The sequence below is a fragment of the Pinus tabuliformis genome, chromosome 9 (assembly GCF_031772625.1).
Source record: "Pinus tabuliformis cultivar Carrire ecotype Pingquan chromosome 9, CPIR1, whole genome shotgun sequence".
Classification (NCBI taxonomy): domain Eukaryota; kingdom Viridiplantae; phylum Streptophyta; class Pinopsida; order Pinales; family Pinaceae; genus Pinus; species Pinus tabuliformis.
The window spans coordinates 716992431-717009789 of NC_142307.1; the positions used below are offsets into that span (position 1 = coordinate 716992431).

The window sequence follows — 17359 nt, forward strand, 5'->3', positions numbered from 1 at the left end:
TCAAACTAGGTCAAACTGCGCTTTTCAAAGCTGTACAGTGCATTTTTGGAAAAATCTGCCTGACGGGTCGCGTGCCTTTGGAGCCATATTTGGGGCACTTCCCGGTGTCCAAATTGGGCAAGAGTAGGCTTGTTGGAAAGGTCTGTGAGTCTACTTTCCAACCCAACTGGAATTTTTGAATTTGGAGTTCATTTGCCCTGTCAAAAATCAAATCTCCCAAGACTGCTTTCTGCAACTCAAAAATGTGGCAGAAAGTCAATTTTTGTTCATTTTTTGACCTTCTGGAGACCCAAAACTTCACCAAATCTCAAGTCCATCCATGAGCATGTGTAACTTTGCATGACAAATCTGGAAATGCTGAGTTTTTGCCAAATGGAGTTGCCATGATGAAGGGTCGCGCGGGGGGTGAGACCCGTTAATGGGAAAAACCTGCAAATTGCCTGAAAATGCCAAAATTCACCAAAAATTCTCAAAATTTCTTGGGATTTGTGCTGTGGCTAGGCTATTTAGTGCCTTGCTCAGTCAAAGAGGCTTTGGCCAAAATTTGGAGTGGATCGGGCCTTTTCCGTCGTTTTAGTGCCTTGGCCAACCTCCTTGGATTTGGCGATTGCAATTTTGACATTTCTCTAAAACCATGACACCTGTGCAAAAAGTGAAGGAGGTTTTTCTTCTTTGGCATGTTATGGACAAAAACCTCTCTCAATTTTCCAAAATTCATCTTTTATTGCTCTGGAACATCATTTGAGTGCGACTTGTCCCGATGTGTGAAACAAGGAATTTTGTCGAAATGGAGCGAAATGAAGGGGATAGGGGGCTTCTAAATTCTTGGGGAAATTTTTGGGAGTGGGGAGGGATGTTAGGAAGCAGGGGAAAGTGGAATCTCAGAGATTGAGCGAGGGGAAGGGGTCCAAAAGGGCAAAACACAGGCCAAACCTAGAAAATTGCCAGGTTGTAGCTAGAAACTAGGGTTTGTGCAAAAATGAGGAATTTTGGGGATCTAAGGGATGGGAAGCATTTGATAGGGTATTTTAAGGATAGGGGAAGGTGTATGAACATCTGGATACAAGTTTTGCCGATGACTTGACCGTCCAAGAGAAATTGCCTTCAAAACCCTAGGAGAGGGAAATGACCTTGCCAAGGCACAACTGAAGCATGAACAAGGTGTACAATGACTCATTAGACACTGAGATGATAATGACAACCCTATGAATGATGATAGACTCAGCTGAATAATGACATGGACCGACATTTTGACAACTTTAGAAGGAGTTAAAGCAAACCCTAGACCTAATGCCTAGTGACCAAATTTTGCTTGAAAACTCTTTGAAATGACAAAATTTGACCTTGACACTCTGAGATCACTTTGTAAGAGCATATTTGATCACTGGAGGAACGCTGGAAAGACTGACACTAACACTTAGAAGGAAGGAATAGACTACGAAGAGACCTTCGCTCCAGTAGCTAGGTATACATCTATTATAACCGTGATATCTCTTGCAGCATAGATGGGGTGGGAGATTCATCAGATGGATGTCAAAACGACATTCTTGAACGGGGTGATAGAAGAGGAAGTATACATTGAACAACCAGAAGGCTTTGAGACACATGAGAAGAAATCCCATGTATGCAGATTGAAGAAAGCCTTGTATGGGCTCAAACTGGCACCTAGAGCATGGTATGGTCGAATTGGTGGCTACTTGCAGAAGATGGGGTTCGTCAAGAGTGATGTCGATCCCAATCTCTACTATCTGGTTGTAGAGAATGAGCCTCTAGTCTTAGTATTATATGTGGATGATCTCTTCTTGATAGGATCATCTAGGCTCATCGAGAACTGCAAGAAGAATATAGCCACAGAATTGGACATGAAGGATTTGGGAGAGATGCATTATTTCCTGGGGTTGGAAGTTTAGCAGCAGAAGGGTGAGATCTTCCTTGGACAAGGGAGATATGCTACAGAAATCCTGAAGAGATTTAGGATGCAGGACTGTAGGCGTATGGCTACTCCAATGATCACCAACTGGAAGAAAATTGATGCATCAGAAGACAAAGATGTTGATCCCACCTTATACAGGTAGCTCATAGGGTCCTTGATGTATCTGGTCAATACCAGGCCAGACATTTGTTACACTGTCAACACCCTCAGTCAGTTCATGGTGGAACCTAAGAGGGCGCATTGGGCAACAACCAAACATGTTCTCAGATATATACAGGAAATTGTCGAGTATGGACTATTGTACACCAGAAGTAATGACATCAGGCTGAGTGGGTTCACTGACGCAGATTGGGCTGGAAGTTTAGTAGATCGGAAAAGTACCACTGGGTACTGTTTCAACATTGGATCGGGGATGACTTCCTGGTGCAGTAGGAAACATAAATCCGTAGCTCTGAGCTTAACTGAAGCAGAATATATGGCTGCTAGCACAGGTTCTCGCGAAGCCATATGGCTTAGAAAATTGCTTGTGAACGTATTCCGTAGGAGGATGGATGCGACCAGGATCATGTGTGATAATCAGAATTGCATCAAGCTCTCTGAGAATCCAATATTTCATGATTAGTCGAAGCACATTGATATCAGGTGTCACTTTGTCAGAGACTGTGTCCAACGAGGAGCTGTACAGTTGAGCTACACTCCTACAGGAGAACAGGTGGCAGACATCCTCACCAAGGCCCTAGGAAGAACAAAGTTCGTTTATTTCAGGGAGAAGACGGGGATGGTAAAGAATCCATTTCAGTAGCAGAAATAGATAAGTGTCAGGTGTTGCAGTGCAACAGTTAGCTGTGTTATGGGTAGCGTGGGCAGCATACTGAGAGGGAGTTGCAGTACAGATGTAGCAGTGGCAGTGGCAGTGTCATGGGCAGTAGTATAGCAAGCAGCAGTGTAGATGATGTGAGGCAGCAGGCCAAACATCAACACAGGTACCGATGCGGAAGGATCATTGTGATGGTTTAGTGGTGGAGCATTATTAGAGCACATTCCTCACTAAGAGGGAGTGTTGATTTGTGGTAGCATCGAATGTGCTCTAGCCATGAAAATTGGTGGAGAGGCTAAGGTACATGAGATCTCCAAGTCCCAGAAATCGTTTTGGGAAGTTCCATCCGGATGAGGAGTTATTAAAATAATTAATATTTTTAATGGCTTCCTAAGTCTAAACTTAGGAAAGTAAAAAATATTAATGGGTATTAATAAAGATAAGGATGAGAAGCTTCTAAGAGACGAGGATCAAGTCTATTTTAATCTTAGCCGTTGATTAGGGACTTAATCTCAGCCGTTGATTCATCAACAAGAAAAGTATAAGAGAAGACTTGAGGGTCATTTGGAGACACACCAGCAGATACTCAGTATCCCAAGGAAAATCGATTTTCAAAGAGAGTGAAATTGATTTCAGAGGGAGAGTTGCAGGGTGGAGGAAGAGGGGGTGATTAGCAGCAGTCAGGAAGATCATAAGAGGTGACGCAGGGACTCTGAGAGATAGCGCATAGAGAGACGCAGTGGATGACGTAGAGAAGGACAAAGTAGCGCAGAGTGATGCAGGGCTGACCTAGTAGGGAAAGGAAGTCCTCCAGGGTGTTAGAAAGTCTTGGAGAAAAGTCTCATGTGTTTTCTCCCAGTGTCTATGCAATTTTTTTCTTTAAAAGCGATTGTTGCTGAAGATTAATAAAAAACTCCTCTGCTACACCGGTTTGCCCGCATTGGGTTTTTCCGGGGACAATTGTCCAAAAATAACTATGTTGATGTGTTTGATTCTTGTGCATATATTTGTTTCTGTATAATGGTGTGATATCTGCAATAGAATTTATCAAACTGGTCCAATGCTTGATGAGGGCATCGGTTTTGAACATCCACGACAGTATTTGCAGCTTCAACCCATAAGAACTTCAAAAGACCTCGATCCTGAAGCATGGCACGAACTGCTTCTACAATAGAGCGATTCTTCCTTTCAGCCACACCATACTGCTCAAGAGTGTGTGGCATTGTAGTCTCCCTCTTAATGCCAGCTTCTCTGCAATAATCTTGGAATTCATTGGATTCGTATTCGGTCCCATTATCAGTGCTCAATATCTTGATTTTCTTCTCGGATTGGTTTTTGATCAAGGCTTTGAAGTGTCGGAACCAGGTGAACACTTCATCCTTCTTCTTCAAGAAGTAGATCCAGGTCTTGCGAGAATAATCATCCGTAAAGGTGAGATAATATAAATATCCTCCCAAAGAGTTTACGGGCATCATACCAGATATGTCAGAGTGGATCAATTGCAATATATTTGTGGTCTTGCTATTACTTGAGGGGAATGGTCCCCTTGTAAGTTTTCCTTTGGCACATCCCGGACATACACCTTCATGCTCTACTTTGAACTCGGGCATACCTGTCACCATCTGTCTCACATCGGGTAGGGCCTTATAATGAAGATGGGCGAACCTCCGGTGCCATAGATTAGATTATAAAGATGTGTCGCAAGACATGGCTCCCAGTGGACTTCCTCCAACTTGATACAAAGTGTCAACCCTGAACCTATGAGTAAAAGCATCTTTAAAATTTATTTTCCAAACATGTACCTTTCCATCGATGAATGCCACCTTGAATCCTTTGTCCTCCATGGCTGAAATGGACACCAGGTTCTTCTTGAGATCAAGTACATATAATACTTCTTGCAAATGAATAATGTTACCTTGATTCTATTGAAGGGTAACAGTCCCTACTCCCTTCACGGGATAGGTGGCATTGTCTCCAAGGATGATCTCCAAGTTTGTCTCCTTTTCTATCAGATTAGAGAGGGCTTCCTTGTATCCGGTGAAGTGCCTTGAGGCACCACTATCAATCAACCAATTTCCCATAGTGTGCGGAGGAGAAGCAGTGGAGAGGGACGATATAAGATAGTACTCTTTTTGCTTATTGTTAACAACATTTGATTCTTCATACCTGGAGTTCCTAGATTTCTTAGAGGGTCGACCATTTCCTTGATGTCCTGCATTCCTTTTTCCTTTACCATTGGACCTGCCATTCCTTTGATCGTTGTTGTTGAAGTTGCCCCTGGAATGATTGTGATCATCATCATGCGATGTGTCCCTTCTATTTGGACACTCCCTTGCATAGTGGCTAAACTTATTGCAAACAAAGCACCTGCCCTTTCTTCCTCCCTAAGATCCAAGATTTCCATGGAAATGACCTTTAGACCCTGCATTATTTTTCCTTTTGGCGTGAACGGAGAATGCAGTGGGGTTGCTTCTATTAGAAGGCATTTCTTGCTCCACCATTCTTGTTTCTTCTTGAATGCATCTCGACATCAATTCTTCAAACCCTGGAATTCGATCATTGTTGAGGACGGTGGTTCTAAATACATACCACTCAGGTGGGAGTCCTCCAAGGGTGGTGAGAGTAAGTTCCTTGTCAGGAATGACTTCTCCAATCGAGAGTAGATCATTCTTGATCTCAGTAATCCTCAAGAAATAGGATTGAATATCCTCGTCCTTGCCCTTCTTAATATCCTTCAACTTATTCTTGAGAAATAGAATTTGATTAGCATTACTAACCTTGAACATGTCGACCAACCTGTTGTAGATCTCCTTGGAGGTCTTCAATTTGGAGATGTAGGCCACTAGATGCTTGTCAATGGAATCCTTGATAATCTTCTTTGCTTTGACTTCAGCCCTATTGTACTTGGTCTTCGCAGCAACCGGTGCATTTGAAGGAGGTTCAGGGATTTTACCCTGCACATAGTCCATCACTTCTTTTTCTTCCAAGGTCAAATCAAGAGACATCTTCCATCCATGATAGTCAAATTTATCATGGAGCTTGTCTTCAGCTGGGAAGTAGGATGAGGAACCCATTGAACCTTTTGTCCTTGTCCAACTGTCTTTGGTGATTTCTCTTTCACTCTTACTTGGGCTTTGTCTTCACCTCAACTCTGATACCATGTTAATTTTAGGCAACAATGGTATGTTCTATGCTTTAGAGCAATTTTACTTCAATTTCTTTATTAGCCCAGTATCAATATTCAGATTAGCAATCACATCAACATGATAGTAAAATGCAGATAGAACATAAACATAAACAGTTGAAGACAAGCCAAGACAAGAGGACACAAGACGTGGCACCAGCCACGGACAGACCCCAATGTGGGGAAACCCTTGATCGATTCTTCTTATAGTCTTCAATAGTTCAACAGAGAGAGATAGTTCAATTTACAAATTTGATAATTTATAACAGCAGTAAAAGAGCCCTAACCAGAAAAGTCAACGCTGGTCAACAGGGCAGATTGACCCTCAATAAATTGGTCAACTTCAGTCAACTTCGGCCTCCAAACAACAAGATGAATCAACCCTCAAAACAACCCAAAAACAACCGTGTCAAAATCTGGTCAAATATCCCACCTGCGGTCAGCCCTAGCTATAGTCAACGTTGGTCGAAGTGTCCAAAAATTTGGTCTCCTGAAATTTCGGCCTCCTGAAATTTCGGACGTGTGGAGAGAGAGAGGCCCAGAAATCCGTACCCAATCAATGAGGAGAGAGAGAGAGAGAAGTGTGAAGATGAGTGTGTCCAAATGAGGCTAAGTCACCTTCTATTTATATGCAATGTTGAGGATGAATAGACGTGACTGTTGGGCTTCTGAGCCTACATAAGTTTGCTAGCCAACCTTGACATTTTGACCATAATTAAAATAAATTCATAACTTCATTTGTACATGTCAGAATCGAATGATCTTTAGATCAATCCTACACCTCTCGGAGAGAGGAATCCAAGAAAAATATCAGCTGTCATGTCTTTGGAGAAGTTATCTTGGATTGATGATTGGATTGTTCATGGATATTATCTTGTAAGTGCTTTTTTATTGAAAATTTCTATTTCATATCTAATGTATGGAATAAATTGGTGATCTAGGTTAAAATTTTGTGCCCTAATTTGATTGAAGATCAATTTTATGGAAGCTAGGTCATATTATTGCATGCACTATCATAGTATGATATGTGAATGACAATCCCCTTGGTGATCTTACTTTAGCTCTTCCAGGTGACTTTCAATCCCTCGCAAAGGTAATAGTTAGGGTTTTGATGCTAGGGCATCAAAATATCCTTACTCCTTTGCAAGTTTTAGCCAACTTAAAGATCCCATAGACTCCATCAACCCTAGAACTAGGCACTGCCCATCCTTTGCTAGTGATCAAATCAAAATTTATCCATAAGCTTTTCTCTTTCTTTCTCTCTACCTAATTTGGCCATCTTAAGGCTAAGTGACCACATAGGGTCTAGTGCGAATTGGCTAGGAAGGAAAATTTTGGCTCTTGAAAGTCTAAATATCAGGGGTAGGGTGGTTGCCACAAAATCACTCACTTTGTTAGGCATTCATTCCAATTGTCCATAAATTTCCTTGCCCTAGGGTAAAACCCTAGTTTGGTTTTAGCTTCAACTTGGGAGCTTATTGAGGGTTTCATGTGCCATATCCTTGCTAAAATACCTTATGGGAAAGCCTTTCTCTATACCTTGACCTTTGGCCATCCCAACTCTCGACCTACTAACCAAGTCCTAGGTCTTGTGTGATACAAATTCGACCTCTCTTATGAAAGCGAATTGCCTTCAGTTGTTGATTGGAGCCTTGTACTTAAGCTGAGCCTCTCCCTTAGAAGCCTCTTGGTCATATCTAGAATACCTCTTTTAGGTGACCTTATATCGACTCCTCCCATTGTGAAAATTGATAAAGAGTAGGGGGTTTTGGCTGTGGTGACAGTGGGCCATTACCCCATTATTGTCTCTTATTCTAGTGATAGCCTTGTAGGGTACTCCTCTCCAAGGCTTGCTAGATGTTGGGAAAACAAGATGATGTTGGACATTGGACAAGGGTGGAGGATGATGACAAGTTGTTGAGACAAGCCATGGTTAGCCCAGGAGCAGCTTGGCTGGATACCGACTATAGCTTAGAACACACTTCACTGGGTTTGAGTTGCACGCAGTTGTATAGGGAAAATGGATAATTAAGGGTTTTGCAATATTAATACCATTCTTGTAATGATTTGAGTAGTCATGGGATGAAAGAAAGACTACACCACTAGCAAAGACACCAAGAATATTTATCAATGGCCCGATTTTAACATTTTCCCAACCATTAGATACAATGAATACCTTATAGTTGGTCCAATCATTCAGAAATTGTTCCAGAGCACTATCGATATTGGCTGTTTCCTTGTCAAGTCCCATGGTTGTGGCTTTGTCATACTTGGGGCTCCTATATCCTTTAGAGGCACCATTGATGGTTTGTACAATTTCATGCCAATAGAGTCAGCAAAGAACTTTGAATGCTAGGCCACATGCATAGAGAAACTTGCATATTTTTCCATCCGTGTCTTCCCTACAACTTTTGTCAAGGAAATTTGATATTGTTCTATAGCCCATATGCATATGCAAGAATCCACTAGCATGGGGGAATGGGGATCAATCACTAAACGTTATTGTGAGTTTGAGGTTCCAGATTCAACCCTTGACTTTTTGGATTTGTTTTCTGTGTCTGCGTTTCCTTCCTGTGTTTGTTTTATCTTTCTTTGGCACTCACAAGTTTTAACTCCTATAGTCTTACCTTCATCCCATGGCATAATCCTGTAGAGATTCTTTCATACATGAGTATATGATCCTCTGTAAGTTTTATAACAATAGGGGCATATAAATTGTATGGCTCTGTCCCCCTTTACCCCCCCCAAGCTTTGTCACATACTTCCACAAGTGTGTTAAAGTTTGTTTGGCTTTTTGCCTATCATCATTGTTAGTTTCGTGATCTTCATCATCCCCTTCCATTTTTTCCTCCTCTTATGGTATGTGTTGCTTGCTTCTAGTTCTTACTTCTTCCTCATCATCCATGATATTTCTACTTCCTAACGCCACCATTATAATAAAAATGGAACCAAAAGTATAAATCACATTGACATACCCATCATGCTTGTTGAATCTTGAGAATGACTTGCTACCTGCAATAGAATGATGGAGAAGGAGATATGAGAAAGAGTAGGAGAAGAAAACATTCAAGCATTCAACATAGAAAATATACTAGTTTACAACACAAGAAAAAAATAAAAACAAACAAGACTGGGCTTTAGAGCCTACCTCTTCATAATTGATCGCATCTTTACCTTCCAGGCCATCATTGAGGAGGCATGACATTGTTGTTTGAAAGTCTATTGTTGCTTTGTAGATTTTTGGAAAGCTTTTGACCCTGTGTCACTGAAGCCCTATTTTAGAGGCTTAGAGACATTGTCATCTTCAAAACCCTACTAATTGCTATCACGTGCCTATATGAGTTGGTTCTTGGTTGTCTCTGCATAGTGGGATGTCTGATTTCATCAAGAGTAATTGTTACCACACAATCTAGTAGGGCCCTAAGGAAGGGAAACCTAAGGGACAACTACTAGACTAAGTGACAACAATGGGACAATGACCCACTGTCACCTTAGTCAAGGTCCCCTGCTCTTTATGGACTTTCACCGATGGGAGGAGTCTCGATAGGAAGGGAATCACTTAGGATGGATAGATCAATGATTTAGGTATGAAGTGATTCCACCAAGCCCATTCGAGGTGAGACACAACAATGGCTCAATGCATCAAGGAAGCTAACATGCTCTCTAGGAAAAGTTTTAAGATGAAGAGATCAAGACTTAAGGTTTTAGATAAGACGATGATAATAGGTATTCCTAAGGTTAAGACTCTAGGAGATGAGGTAGGACCTCTCAAAGAAGCTCTATGTGATGATTTGACACTTCCAATGGCTCTTCGCTCTCTTTGAGAGACCTAAGGAAAACTTGCGCTAGACCTAGGGTTTTATGAATGATCGTGGGAAGAAATGCTTCCAAGGTACTCACTAGGTCAAGGCAAGGGAGGAGAAAGGGTTTCTTGAGATTTATTCCAACGAATACTATGCTCATACAACCCTCAAGAAAGCCACCTATCCAAGGAAATACAAGCTAGGTTTCCCTTCTAGGGCACATGTATTTATGGACAGATAACCATGAGAAATCCACTAAAATTGGAGATTCTCTAGACAAAACCTCAAGGAAGATTCCTGTCTAAGCGAAATTCGGAAATTCACTCTCTAATAGATTTTGTTTGATGCCCTAGCTCGCCGTCTTAGGAAAAGGGGCCGAAAATTTTGGGAGAAGAAAAGGAGGAAAGAGAAGTTGATCACCAAACGACCTAGGACAGTGCATTCTTCCTTGGGTTTATGGAGTACTAAATTCGTTAGATAAGCCAAATTTGTCGCCAAGGAGGTCAAATGATGATGCCCTAGCTATGACCTTTCAATAATTACCTACTATTAGAATATGGAGTTTCATGAAGAAAAATAACATTTCATCACTACCAACATTCATTACATGCTATACCATGAATAATATATGCAAGAGCCAACCAAATAGCTTTCAAAATTATCTTCAACGAAATTAGGGCACAATAGCATTTACTCTAGTTGCAACAATTACATACATTAGACAATTTGCAAAGAAAGATTTCATCAACAAGAGCACTTACAAAATAGCCATGCAATATATCCATCCATATTCAAGAAGTAGCTCCAAGACAAGATAAAAAATCAACTCCAAATATCATAGTGCATCCAAGATACTCCAAAAGATCCAAGAGAAAAAGTGTGAAGTTGCTTAAGAGGGCCGAAAATCCCAAGTGATGATGATGAGTTCTCACAAATGAGACTCACTTCTATTTATATGAGTCTCTCTAAATCGAATTAGCCTAATGAGCCCCCAAAATTATAAAATAATGTGCTAAAAACAAGTCTTGGTCACAAGCCGACCAAGTAGCTATCACAAGTTATGAATAAGCCATCCATATGCAAGCTGAGTTGATGATGTCATGATGATGTAGGGCCGTTGGAGGGCCATGTTGAGTCCTCTAAGTGCCATGATGAGAGAGAGGGCTCCAATAAAGATGAATTAGGGGATGACCCCTAATTTTCCATGCAAGTCATCATGTGGGGCCCCAAAGTGGGTTTGGGGCACAACTGCTGGTCTCATGGGTCTGCAGATGAAAGAAAAGCCTGTACAATGCTCCAAATGAGGATTCTGATGATGTTGTCTGCCCTCACATGTCTCAAGGGTGAGACAAACCTCCTCTGGGCCTCGGATCAACTGCCATGATCATGCTAAGCCGACTGGGGCACGTTAGTCCAAGTGCATCATCTCACGAATAATGTGGGGCAATGAATAAACTGATGAAGGTGCTGAGGGTGCCCATGGCATGAAATGATGCTCTAACACATGATGGAGTCCCATGACTCTCAACGCATCCCCTAGGGGTGTCAATATGATCTTCTGGTGGGCTTGGGCCCCAATTAAGTTGCTCAGCCCATGATGAAACCTCCTGCCAAGTACATATAAGATCCAGTGTGCTTCCTCACCTTCAGTTACAATAATTCATTAGTGCATCTAAGTGAGACAAGCTTGTTAATCAAGGGCACATTGAGACTTCATAATGGACTTCCCTTCCAAATTTGGGGCTTTAAGCTTGTAATAATGATACCTCCCTAGGTAGGAGTGGCTAATAAACAACCCTATTCGGTGTTCCCAACCCCTAAGGGGAAAGATAGGTCCAAGGTATATCCTTCAATTGATAGGGGTCATGTGAATAGTGATGAGATGGAAAGAGACACAGGGGTCTTAAAGCCAAATGCCATGGGTTCAAGGATGGTAATGATGAGGGATGTCCACATATTTAGGTGTATAGATGTAGGAGGGAGCAATTGTGGATACATGAGTTATCCCGACCTTTGTTTTTCCACCCTTCTTCATTTTCCTTTGCCTTTTCTTGATTTTTCTTTGTATTACTGCTTGGGGCTCCAGGAGATGAGATCATGCTGTGTATGATATAAGCAATTATTACCCCTTAAGGTGATGCAGTTTATCGCCTGCCAGGGGTTGGGACGTGCATGGGTTCCTTAATGATGTGGGGGCACTCATGGGGCCCTAGGAACTAGGGTGATGGCCATAATGAGGGGTAGAGCTCATGTTTGGCTTTTGTCCACCTGCTAATATAATGTCCCGACCATCTTTTGCATTTAACAATGTTCGTTTCTTTTGTTTCTTGCTTGTGGCCATGATATGCTTTTAACCTTTTTTTCCTAGCTGCACCAACCTCCGAGCAACATTTCGAGGCCTGACCCAAAAATGTGGACAAGGGGAGGGGGGTGTACCAGTGCCTTGTGGACCTAGTGGTCATGTGGACCTAGAGAGGGAAGATGATGAAATAGGGCTGGTAATGTGCGGAGGGGAGTGAAAATTGAGAAATAGGAAAACAAGACCGCGCTACCGAAATCGGGGTTTCCCAAGTAGTGCCCTTCCTAAATTTGTAAGCCAATAGGGGAGATCCCACCGGACTAGTATTGAGGATTAACCCCCCATTTAAGGTGAAGGAACAAAACTACAGTCAAATCCCTTCCTTCTTTGAAGTCACCCAATAATCCATGCCTAAAGTGCCCAAGGAAAAACAAGCAGAAAAATATGATTGCACAAAGAAAAAATACCTTTAGGATCGGACTGCCCACCTTCAAACATATGCTCTCGACAGATGGGCAAGGGGACATATGATTGGCTCAGGGAGCGGAGATCAAATGGCACAATACATCGACTACATTGGTGGCTGTCAGGTGTTGCTCGCTGAAGACATATCCAGGAGAAAAATTCTCATATGGGGTCACCCACTTTTGGTGGGTAACATCTGGCTCCAACTGGGACATGAGCTCACTGGAGAGTGCACGAACCATTTACTCAAACAGGAGGTCATGAGAACACCAACAATCCTTTGGGACCGTAGACCTGTATCCTGCACATCACAAACAATGTTGGAAGCATCTATCTTGGGTGTCCTTTTATCGCCCATGTTTTCATCAAATAATAAAAACCATACCGAAAGGAAAATCTATTCTATGATGCAAATCTAATCTAAATCCACCTATTCTAGCATGAGAACATGATATTTAGATAGTAGCTATGCAAAATCAAAATGCAAATGCATCCTACTCTAACATACATAATGTACAATGTCAAGTATCCAAGAAAGTGGTAATATGACTAGCCTTGATGGGGTTAGGCCAAAGATCGTCATCAAGTCTTGCTATGTAATAGTATCCCTCACCAACCTTACCATGGATCTTGATAGGCACAGGGTTTTTGTCAACCAACACTACTTCCCGAACCTTAAATTCTCTCTTAGATTTTTGCACCCACTTCCTTTTAGGCTTATTCTCTTTAGGGTTAGGCCTTTTAAGGAGATAAACTTCTTGGGGAGGATGAGTGGCAAGGGCGTTTGAGTCCTCGAGCTTAGAAAGCTTATTGGGATATGGGAGGAGACCAAGGTCCTCAACATGAGTCGGAAATTGGAGTTCCCTATAAAGGATGAATGGGGTGCCATCAGACTGAGGAATGACGGTGTAAGATAAATCCATTTGAAGTTGTCCACCTAGAGAAGCACCCCATTTTCTAGATAACAACATTCCCCACACATTAGGTATGTCAATAACAACAACGTCCATGAGCAAAGATATGTCTTCATTTATAGCTAATGCTACTTGAGGTCTTTTGATAAGGCCCTTAACGGGAATGGATCTAGAATCAAACCCACATACATTCTTATAACGCCGGGTGATATTCAACTTGAGTTGTTTCATGACCTTAAGTGGCATAATATTTGTAGAAGCCCTTGAATCCAACATGCAATTGTGGAGAAGAAGGTTATTTATGTTTAAGGTCAATAGGAATGGTTCATGGCTGGGATTGGTTTTAGTAAAATGGATGTTTTGCAACATAATAGGTGGGTCATCTTCATCAAGCCCCAAAGCTTTCTTTACTTGCCTTCTTTGGGATGGGATCTTCACAATCTCCTTTATGGGAACCTGCATACTCATTTTACTCACAGCAACGCTCACATCAATGTCTAACTCTACTTCTTTACTTGGGCTCCCCTTTAGGAGGGTACTTTTTGATGTTATCTTTCCTAGGGGGATCTTTCTTTGGGGGTTCCTTAGGAGGAAGATCCTTCTCCTTTGATGTCTTAGAGCTTGAGGAAGATCCTTTGTCATTCTTCCTAGAATATTGCAATCCCTTAAACCTTCCACTATCCTCTGTATTCAATATAGGTTCATCTTGTTCTTCCTTAAGTTTTACTTCACTAATTTGAGGATGAGTATATGTGCCACCTAATATGATGTTGAAAGCTTGGGATTCATTGACTACATTCATTTGCTCACCACCCTCCTCATCTTCACTTTCTTCACTAGAACTATCACTTTGATATTCTTCGGAAGATGAGTCCCCTTGTTCCATTGCATTGGTTGGGGCTAAAGTATTAGGGACATTTGGTTGAACCTGCTTTCCTTCTTCATTATGTTTCTTGACGAAGACCTTGTTTTTCGAAGAGAAAGCAGATCTTTGCCCTTTTTCTAGAGTGGTAAACTTATTCTTATACATCCCATCCTTAGCATTCGCGTCATCAGGCAGTTTTTCAAGTTTCTTGCACATGATGACTAATGTTTTTTCAACTTGCTACTTGGCCTTCCTCTTTTTAGTTTCAACCTTAGCTCTAGGAAAATTGAACATTTCAATATGAGCAACATTTAGATTTTGTTCGATTTCAATGGCCATTTCCTTCGCTTCAGCAAGAGTTTTAGGCTTCTTATCTCTAAGTTGATATGTTAGGTGGCCTTGGACTGCTTTGATGAACTTTTCAAGGATTTGGGCATCAATAGGCTTGAGGCGATCAGGGATATCCCTAACAATCCTATCAAATACTTGGATGAAAGTTCTAATATCTTCATCTGATTTCTTTTGTAAATGGTAGAACTTTTCAATGACAATGTTTCCATTAGCATCTGTGGCCCACCTTTTCTTGAAGAGGTCTTCAAATTGGTCAAAGTCACTGATACTAGCTGGGGGAAGGCTAATGTACCAATCCCTAACATCCCCTTCGAATGTCAAAGCAAATAACATCATTACTACGTCTTCATCTTCGATCATTCAAGGGCCCACTGCCTAGTTTTCGGAGGTTGTTATACATATGTATTTTAGTATTTATGATTGAATTTGACGTGACATGAAATAAAAGCTACTTTTGTGTCTGTTATGTCATTAAATAATCTCATTATTTACTAAAATGTAATATATATTATCTTGAGAGTTTAGTGCAAAGATGGATGCAATTTAACAACGGGATATACCAGTTGTTCATGAAATATGGCTTTCCAACTTAGAACTATAATTATAGATCCGAACCACAAACTACACTACAACATTTTAGCATTACACATTTTATCGGCATATGTTTGCACTACAAGGGGCAATTGCAAGATACTTTGCTTGGTTGGTTTCTTGGATTTGGTTCAACAAATCTGAAAATACAAATGGTCTATCTCAATCAAAACTCATTTCATCTCATGTATTGCATTTCTTTGGTACAGATCACATACAAACGTTGGCTTTGGTGGAGTAGATTTGGAATACTTGTAATGGCAATGCAAGTTGCAGGAGCAATTTATTTGGCTATTGTGCTTATTAAGAAAGCAATGAATGGTCATAATTCATCTAGTTGCTATCCAGGTATTTTAATCTGAACTACATTACCGATATTAGGAATGTTGGAATATTAGCAATGTCCTGGAAACCGTGTTACCAATTGATTTAGCAAACCCTCGGGGCTTAAAATAACTTGCTGTTATGTAAAAGTCAGAAGTAAATTTTCTGTGTATAATAAGCCTGGAGAGTAAGTACAATGCTGATTTACATTGAAATAACAAATTCTTCCTTGGAATCCATGCAAATCTGCCTTAAATTCACCTTAAATCAGTACTGTTAAAGCACATATGTGCAGGAGAACAGCAAACTTAAGGTTTGGAATATCTGTGACCACAAGGCTTGAATTCTGGGGTTGGAGTATAAAATCAATTAATTGGGAGCAATTCCCAATGTTGCTTCGGAATATTCAAGTAAAACAAATATTTAAACATTTGAACAATTGAAATTTAGCCACTAAATAAGAAAGTACCTTTATTCCAAAGCTTTGTGTACAATGTTTAGAGATATTGGCTTCAACTTCAAAGCATTCCAGGGGATGTCAAATTGATTCCAAAGTACCTTCTCTCTCCAAGTCCAAGGATGGAATCACATGGACATGATGAGAGTGACCTCTAACTCTCAGTGACTAGTTTAGTGTGCTCTCACTCACTCAAATAAGAAGAATGGGATGAAGACGAGAATTTGAGCAAAACAATCAATGTGAATCCTCACTAATCTACCAACACTTGTAGATTGAGCTTTGGGGTGTACAAAGATCATCTCTCTGAATAGAAAAGATAAAAATAGTGAGTAGTCAAACAAAAGAGTCATGCATGAGAGAGAGAAGAAGGATGCCCAAACTAGCTAAGATCCCACCAAACATAAGCCTCCATAAGTGCACCCTAGCTCCAAGAAAAGTGCGAAGATAGAACTCCAGCATGCAAAGAATAGGACAAGAAGGGAAAATCCCACTTTGAATGGATCAACGTCCTGAAAATGAAACTCTGGCCTCCAATTAAAGATCCAAGTAATGTGCCTCAAAGTGGAATAATGTACGATGAAGTGAGCAAAATCCTCTAGGGCAAATTCTCCCAAGGAAAAAAATGGTTTTTACTTAAAACAAGTCAACTCTTAACTTAGAATGAAACAAGGTAAAAATAGCTGGAGACTGTAGTGTGCATCATCTAAAAGTCAACAATTTCAAGCTTAAAAGGCGGTGCACATCTCCTAGGTCAAATATAGCATGCAAAAGACCCTAAATAAGGCAATGGAAGTCTCCCTACGAGGTGTGCCCTAGTATCCAATTTAGAATTCCTGTAAATAAGGAAATCTCTGAAAATAGTAGTAAGAAAGACTATCAATCAAACTACTAGGTAATTTAAAGATAGCAAAATAATCTGTAATCAGGACACCTTTCACTAGGATAAGAATAGCATGAAGATTACCAAAAATAGGGCAAACCACTAGGATAAGAATAGCACGAAGATTACCAAAAATAGGGCAAAGGAAGGTTCCACATTAAGCATGCCTTGGCACAAGGATAGAACATTTATACACAGAAAAGTTCTCAAGATAGCAGCCCACTATGAACTGGAGTTAACTGAAGGGAACTAGAGCTCAAAATAGCATATTATGCTCATGTAGGGCACACTCTTCTAGGCCATAATTAGCAATAATGAAGGCGAGCAAGAAACTTGAGGAAGTTTCCTCCCATCATGTGGTCTAGGTCAACTTCATCTAAAGGTGGAACCTTCAAGGCTAGTGTGCCTGGGGTATCCAGATGTTAGTTTTCAAGCTCCAGGTGACTGCTGTCCTATGTTATTCTTAATTAAAA

The 17359-nt window shown here is 40.9% G+C and overlaps 1 protein-coding gene across 1 annotated transcript in view; it reads left to right on the plus strand.

The window, feature by feature from the left end:
- LOC149150698 (uncharacterized) overlaps positions 1–17359 on the plus strand; it is a 96494-nt gene that overhangs the window by 8875 nt on the left and 70260 nt on the right. Inside the window, exon 2 of the mRNA XM_089442906.1 lies at positions 15432–15570. Within this exon, the coding sequence (XP_089299032.1) occupies positions 15432–15570 (139 nt within the window). The remainder of the gene's footprint in view (positions 1–15431; positions 15571–17359) is intronic.